Genomic DNA, 8,787 nt, shown 5'->3' on the forward strand with positions numbered 1-8,787 from the left:
AGTTGTCAATTAATGGATCTTTATAAGTTTTAAGTTGTGAATGCATGATTTTATAAGTCTTAAACTACAAATGCATGAGTTTTTATAAGTTTTAAGATGTGAATTGACTGTATTAAAAGTTTTAATCTAATAATATGGATGTAAATGCATACTTTTTGTGTATTAAACTGTGAATTTATTATATGAAGCTATGAATTTTGTGTATTAAGATGTGATTTGTGTTTTAAATTGTAAATTGATTGCATTAAGCTGTGAATTTTTTGCTTAAAATATGAATTAACTATATTAACATGTGAATTTTGTGTATTAAATTGTGAATTTATTGTATTAATTTGTGAATTTTGTGTATTAAGCTATGATTTTTGTGTTTTAAACTGTGAATTAACTGCATTAAGTTGTGAATTTTTGTTTAAACTGTGAATCAGCTATATTAATCTGTGAATTTTATGTATTAAATTGTGATTTTTTTGTTTTTAAATTGTGAATTGGTTGCATTAAGTTGTGAATTTTATGTTTAAACTGTGCATTGATTGCATTAATTGTAAATTTTTAATAAATTTTTTGTTAAAATATGAATGATTTATGTGTGAATGTTTGTATTAATTTTCTTGCGAATATATTTATTTTTTGTGCTTTATAAATATATAAGAATATATTAGTTTTTATAATTATTTTGCATTAAATTATGAATAAATGAATTAATTGGTTTATTAAATTATGAATATAGTATTTAAGATATCAATTAATGATTGTATATACAGATCTGATTTGGAATGACAGAAGATTGTGACAGTGACACATGTGGTTGGTGGTGGCATGTGGTAGTTGGCGTTGGTGGTAGAATTTGGGTTTGACTTATTTAAATATGTGCATTAGTGTATAATTGATTGTATTATGTTACGTTGTGAATTTTATGTATTAAACTAAAAATGGATCGTGTTAAATTGTATATTTTATATTAATTTTGTGTTAAAATATGAAATAAGATATGCATGTAAATATTATTTTGTGTATTAGTGAAATAATATGTTTATTAAACTGTGAATTTGGTATTTAAATTGTGAATATATCTTATACACGATATTTTTAAAGAAATCTATAATTCTGGAAAATTGAAAATTTGAATTATCTAAGGAACAATTCTATTTTTTAAAATATTTGTATATTTGGTTGCAAAAATGAAACAGTATGTGCTAAAAGATATTACCAAATAAATAAGTTATACAATGTTTGTTATAATAAGTTGTGAATACGACCAGAAAAATGTCATTGAATTTGGTGTTATTCCAACGGCGATCCGACAAAAAGTGGAAACTAAGGAATGAAAAAGTTTGTTTAATATAATATTAATATCTTATCTGTGCAAAATGCCCTTAATGAAAACATTTAAAAAATGGCTCTTAGGGTTCTTAAGCTTTTTAGGTTCTTATTTAAATCACTCCATATATATATATATATATATATATATATATATATATATATATATATATATATATATATATATATATATATATATATATATATATATATATATATAATAAAAACAAATAATAATCTATGTGGACGCCACGTGACACTAAGTTATGATTAATGAGCCTTGTAGGATGCCAAGTAAGCTAGTTAACTTATAAAATCTCATAACATGATAATTCAACAAGTTACCAACAAGTTTAATGACTTAGACTACCCAAAAAAAATGTTGAGGGACCTTTTAAAATAAAAACTGATAATTGGTTAGGTTAGAATGACATTCACCATATATATATATATATATATATATATATATATATATATATATATATATATATATATATATATATATATATAAAGAGAGAGAGAGAGAGAATTATAATTCAGATACAGGGCATCTCGTTGATTTTGAGGCCTTGTACGAATAATTAAATTGGGCCTCTCTCTCTCTCTCTCTCTCTCTGTATATATATATATATATATATATATATATATATATATAGGTTTAGGTTCTATGGAAAACAAAAAACCCTAAAAATCATTAAAATGCGTAAAAAAATACTTAGAGATCACAAAACTTTTTTTTGAATTTTTTATCAAAAAACCGCAACTTTTAGGTCAAAATCGCTGAAATCTTTTTTTGAAAAAGATTTTTTTTTACAAAAAAAAATTGATTTTTTATTTTTTTTCAGCGAAATTGTAAAAAAATGTTGCGATTTTTTGATAAAAAAAATTCAAAAAAAAATTTTTTGTGATGTCTTGGTATTTTTTTATGCATTTTTATGATTTTTAGGGTTTTTTTTGTTTTCTAAATAACCTTTCCCTATATATATATATATATATATATATATATATATATATATATATATATATATATATATATATATATATATACTACAGTAAGTCGATAATTGTAAGAAAAACAATAAAGAACGATAATATAGAATCTAATCCTACATAGTTACATGAATCACAATGTTTTCCTAACATTCTTAGAAGCAAAGTTGTCCATCAACTTTTCATATAAATACTCCTAAATATATTGTTCTTAATATATATCATTTTAATTTACAAGCTATTAAGTTTTTCTTGTGACATTGTGGACTGTAAGTAGGACTTTAACAACTACAAAATTAAGAAACTTATTTTCGTAGACGCAACAAACCAATAATTACTAAGATAGTCAGCAAGACTCTATATACATTAATTGTATTAGTAAAACAACTGATTTTTCATATATTTTAAAACATATGTGGGGTTAGTAGTTTCAGTCGGTACAAACTCGTCAATCAGATTTAACTCCAGATAAAGTTCATTGACATCAATATCTGATTGTTTGACATACTTAAGTTCGACTTCGAGATGGCTACAGTACAAATTAAGATCTTGTTCATTAAATTCCTTAAATATTATTTTGAAGCAAAAAATCACTTTTCATACATATTGTATTGTTCAAATATTGTTTTAAGAGAATTCATCGCTTGGAATTGAAACAAACGAACACACAAGCCACATCATAACTTGATCAATTCTGAAATTAAGGCACAATAGGTGAGCATTGAATTTTTCAAAAAATCAATTATGATTTCTAAAAATGAAGGCCAAATTGATTCTAAAATTGAGTGATCTTATTGGATTTTGAAACTTACAATTTTGTTTTTTGAACTAGATGATGCACTGATTTTAAAAGAATTAGTTAATCAATAATAAAACACACACACACACATACACACTTAACTAACTTTGGCCTGGTGACGATACCTTTAAATCAATTTTGTTTTTGGGTTTGCATTACTAGTCTACTATAAAAAAATCGCATGTAAAAATTGGGCCCCCTCCACGGTGGGCCCTGTGTGGTCGCCCACCTCGCACAACCTCAAAAACACCCATGTTCAGATATACAATAGATTTATCAAAAATCAAGAAACTAATTGCAAGCCAAAAACAGTTCAATATATGCAAAATAACAATATTAATTACAATATGAACCCAAAAGTCTTCATCTTATAATCATATGTCGTGTCATGAAAATAAGTTCATTGTAGATGGATTGCAAACACTTTCATCTTCTCATTTTCAACATGAACTAGAGTCCAACAACCTTCATATTGACATTGTTTACTGATTTTCGACTTAAAATGTATTTATTAACTTCTATCATTGAATAAACCATATCAAAAAAAATTATGGTATTGCATTTATGTATAACTTAAATCGTAATAATTGATATTTCTCATTCTCAAATCAAACAGTGGTGGTTTTTACTGTTAGAAAAGTTGTTATAGATAGTTATAGATGGCAGTTAGATAGAAGGGTATTTACATCTTTATTATGTTATGAGTTAGTTAGTTCGTTAGTCCTTCTCTATTGTGTGTGTGTGTGTATGTATTCGCCATCATTACCTAATACAAGTTTTGAATCATTTTCAAACAATTTCTTCTTCATTATCTAAATCAACATGGTATCAGACTAGTTTTCGATTATGTATCATTTCTTATGGCTAATCCAATTGATTCTACTGGATTTACTACCATTGATCCATCAAATCCTTTCTTCATTGCTCCGTCTGACAATCCGAGTTCTATTCTCATCACAAATCCTTTTAATGGAATCGGATTTGCATCTTGGAAACAATCAATGCTCATATCGTTAGCTAGCAAGAACAAGTTAGGTTTTATTGATGGATCAATCTCTGAACCAACAATAATCTCAAATTCGTATTCTGCCTGGTTTCGAGCCAATTCCATGGTAATTAGTTGGATTCTGAATTCTCTATCCAAAAATAGTGTCGATAGTGTGTTGTTCTTTGTCTATTGCTCGAGAAATTTGGATTCAATTGTATCAAAGGTTCGAACAACCATATGGAGTGTTGATTTACCAGATTCAACAACAGCTATTTCAACTTCTCAAGGTTCAGACGATTTCGGAACTTATTTCACCAAATTGACAAGAATTTGGGATGAATTGTGTATTGTTCAAGCAATTCCTCCATGTTCTTGTGATGTTGCATCTCAAATCCACAAGTTTCTTGAAGAATAATGACTTGTTAAACTTCTTATGGAACTTGATGATTCTTACAAAGTAGTGTGTGGTCAAATTCTCATGACTAAGCCTCTTCCATTTGTCTCCACTACATATTCCTTGATTCTTCAAGAACAACATCAACATGGTATAAACACTTCTACTCCACTCAATGCATATATTGTTGTTATGCATGCTTCTGTTGAAATTATGTGTCCAAGAAATCTTTGGATTGTAATCATTGTAAAAAGTCTGGTCACACTAAATAACAATGTTATTGTCTGAATGGATTCCATGCAAACTTTAAATTCACCAAACCTAAACGTGAAGATCCAAAGTCAAATGTTCATAATGTTGTAGTTGATTCTAATTTTGGTATTTCACAAGAACAATTTCAACAGCTAATGGTGCTTCTTCAAAACAACACTATCAATTCACCATCATCAAGTTTCTCAGCCCAAACTTCTCTTATGGATGGATCAACGGAATCTGAAGGTATTTTTTTTCTTTCAGAAGATTTGTTGCTAATGTGTACATATCATCATCTCTTTTACAACCATATTATTCATGGACTATTGATACGGGGGCAACATATCATATGTGTTCTAATAAGACATTGTTTCTTTCTTTATTCAAATTATCTCATCCTCACTTCATTGGTTTAACAAATGGTACTAATGCGTGTGTATCTTTTGATGGTAATGTCAAATTGCACGATTCCTTAATTCTTCAAGGAGTTTTGTATGTTCCTAATTTCAATACAATCTTGTTTCTATTTCCAAATTGAATTCTCAACTCAAATCCTTTGTTCTTTTCACTGATCAACATTGCCTATCGCAGGACCTTTCGTCAAGGAATAAACTCTCTCTTATTATCTTTGGCAATAAGATCAATGATCTTTACATTTTCGATCATCAAACCATTTTTAATTCATTGTCTTTCGGTTTTTTTTTGTATTCAATCTCTTTTGTAATTCTACAAATGTTGTTGCAAAACTTCTAACACATTGTTATGGCATAAACGATTGGGACACGTTTCTATTAGCAAATTAGATCATCTTTTTATTCCTAGTTGTAAATCTCATGATCTTGATGTTGATTCATGTATGATTTGTTTTAAATCCAAACATCATAAATTGCCATTTCCAACCAGCATATCTCAATCTCAAGTTGTTTTTGATCTAATTCATGTGGATGTATGGGGTCCATACAAACACATATCTCATGATGGATTCAAATTCTTTGTTACTATAGTTGATAACTATAGTAAACACAAATTGGTATATATGATTACACATAAAGGGTATGCAATGGGGGTTATCAAATAATTTGTTGTTTTTGTTCAAACTCGGTTCCATAAAACCATTAAAGTTGTTCGCACAGATAATGCTTATGAACTCGGATTTAATAATGAAGACATAGAGTTTTTTAGCAAAATGGGAATTTTACGCCAAAAATCTACCCTTTTTACCCCTCAGCAAAATGGGATTGTTGAGCGAAAACACCGACATATACTTAAAGTTACATGAGCTTTACTCTATCAATTTGGTCTTGGGTTTTCTTATTAGACTGGATGCATTCGGACAGCTGTTCACCTTATTAATCGGATGCCTTCTGCATCTCTTAAGTTAAAAAGTCCTTTTGAACTTCTTTATCAAAAACAACCAGATTTGACATAATTAAAAGCATATGGATGTTTATGTTTTATCACCACTTCTACAGTGGGTCGTGATAAGTTCATGTCAAGGGCTCATCCTTGTGTATTGATTGATTATCCCATTGGATAGAAGGCATTTAAGGTCCTTAATCTTACAACCAAATTCATTCATGTTTCAAGGGATATAAAGTTTTTGAAGATATTTTCCCTTTCTAGAAGGATATCTTTTAGAACACATAATCCACCTGTGCATTTACGAGACTATAAATGCAACAATGTTATTGACTCTTCACACATATGTTGTCATACAGTTACAAATATGTGTAATCTTGATTCTCAAGTTCATGTTATCCATCCTATTTCAACTTTTGCTTTCAGTGTCTCCAAACATGAAATTGAGCCTGCATTTTATAATCAAGCTCATGCAACAAGAACTTGAAGCCTTACAAACAAATAATACTTGGGATGTTGTTTCTTTACCAAAGGTCAAAAAGCCAATATCATGCCGATAGGTATGCAAACTCAAGTACAAAACTGATGGGTCTACTAATTGTTACAAAGCATAATTAGTAGCCAAAGGCTTCACTCAAAAATAGGGTATTGACTACCATGAAACCTTCTCTCCGGTAATCAAGTTCAATACCATTCGATGTCTAGTTTCATTGGTTGTTAAAAAAATATTGGAAGATTCAACAACTAGACATCAATAATGCCTTTCTTCATGTTGAGCTCCATAAAGATGTTTATATGAAATTACCACCAGGATATTCTACTACTTCCAATCATCTTGTTGGCAAACTCAAGAAGTCGTTGTATGGTTTAAAGCAAGCTTCAAGGCAGTGGTATGCGAAATTATCTCATTTCTTGCATCAAAAAGGATATACTCATTCTCTCAATGATTACTCTCTTTTCCTTAAGAAGACTGCCAAATCAATCGTTATTTTAGCAGTGTATGTGGATGATATTCTTCTTACAGATGATGATCAAGATGAAATTATTTCATTCAAAATAGCTCTTAATAGTCAATTTTGTATTAAAGACTTGGAAGAAGTCAATTATTTTCTTGGACTTCAATTTGACAAAGTGGCAGAAGGATTAGTTATTAATCAAAACAAATTTGCCCAAGAGTTACTTGCACTCTATTCAATGGAAGATGTTGTTCCAGTTTCCACTCCATTGCCTCACAATCTCAAACTCTTACCACTTATGGATAATCCTTGAGATGATCCTACGATGTACAGACAACTAATTGGCAAGTTGAACTTTTTTAGTTCACACTCGCCCATACATAGCCTTCACTGTACAACTTTTAAGCCAATTTAACAAGAATCCTTGCCAACAACATTATGATGCAGCTTTACATGTGTTGAAATACATAAAAGGCACCAATAATCAAGGTTTATTTTTTAATAAAACCTCCAATTTCAACATCGAGGCTTATTGTGATTCTGGTTGGGCAGCATGCCCAATCACATGACGGTCAATAAGTGGTTTCTTCATTTTATTTGGAGGAAGTCCAATATCTTGGGAGTCGAAAAAGCAAGTTACAGTCTCTCTTTCTTCAGTCGATGTAGAATATCGTTCAATAAGGCGTGTGTGTGCTGAGTTGGCATGGATGTCAAGACTTCTACATGAATTTCAAGTGCTTAATATTACTCCTATACCACTGATGTGTGACAATATGGCGGCAATCTACATTGCAACAAACCTAGTTTTTCACGAAAGGACTAAACACATCGAACTAGACTGCCATTTCGTAAAGAGGAAAACTTCAAGGACTCATCTTTTTATCTCATGTTCCGACAAGTTCACAACATGCTGATATTTTTACCAAGAATCTACCATCTTCATAGCATCGAGAATCTTTTTCCAAGCTGCATGCAATTCCCTACCCTCCAGCTTGAGAGGGGAGTGGGAGTGTTAGTTTTTACTGTTAGAAAACTTGTTATAGACGGTTATAGATGATAGTTAGATAGAAGGGTATTTCCGTCTTTATTATGTTATGAGTTAGTACGTTAGTCATCTATTGTATATATATGAATTCGTGATCATTACTGAATACAAGTTTTGAATCATTTTCAAACAATCTCTTCTTCATTCTCTCAAATCAACAAATAGTACCACAAAAAATAAAAACCCACAAAAAATGTACCACTTAAAAACTAGAAAACATGTCATGAAGGTTGGTCTATGTGTCAATGAAGGTATATAGGTATACCAAGACACAATGTATCACAAGGATATTTTTTATATGTGAACACTTTGTTAAGCATACAATTCAATTTACAATTTATAAAGTGATCGTTTAATATTCATTTTCAGTCCGACAACATAAGTTGTCAGATTTGGCTAAAGTCTAAATTTCAATCCATCGAAATAAGTTTGCCTGATAAGACACAACCTTATCATAAAATTATTACTTATACATTTATTTCTATACTTGGTGTCATTTTTCTAGTCTGTCAAATTATTGACACCTAATAAATGCTCTAGACATCGACATACACACACACTCTCTCTTTTTCCACCACAAAATAAATTATTTTCCATAATATAATAAATATAAGTTCAATACTTTACCATATGACATCTTAAAACTTTATATAACAATCTACAAATCATATAGAAGATAAATGTAAA

At 29.5% G+C, this 8,787-nt stretch overlaps 1 protein-coding gene across 1 annotated transcript; it reads left to right on the forward strand.

Annotated features, from left to right (window-relative positions):
* The first annotated feature begins 3,966 nt into the window (after positions 1–3,966).
* On the forward strand, positions 3,967–4,509 carry LOC111888645 (uncharacterized). The gene has a single exon (XM_023884774.1). It carries the CDS (start codon positions 3,967–3,969, stop codon positions 4,507–4,509), a length of 543 nt encoding a protein of 180 aa, XP_023740542.1.
* Positions 4,510–8,787: the final 4,278 nt, after the last annotated feature.

Source organism: Lactuca sativa, chromosome 7 (genome assembly GCF_002870075.4).
Source record: "Lactuca sativa cultivar Salinas chromosome 7, Lsat_Salinas_v11, whole genome shotgun sequence".
Lineage (NCBI taxonomy): Eukaryota > Viridiplantae > Streptophyta > Magnoliopsida > Asterales > Asteraceae > Lactuca > Lactuca sativa.

What these genes read in the sequence shown, in the direction of transcription:
- LOC111888645 (XM_023884774.1), top strand. Translation starts at nt 3,967, where the DNA reads ATGGCTAATCCAATTGATTCTACTGGATTTACTACCATTGATCCATCA.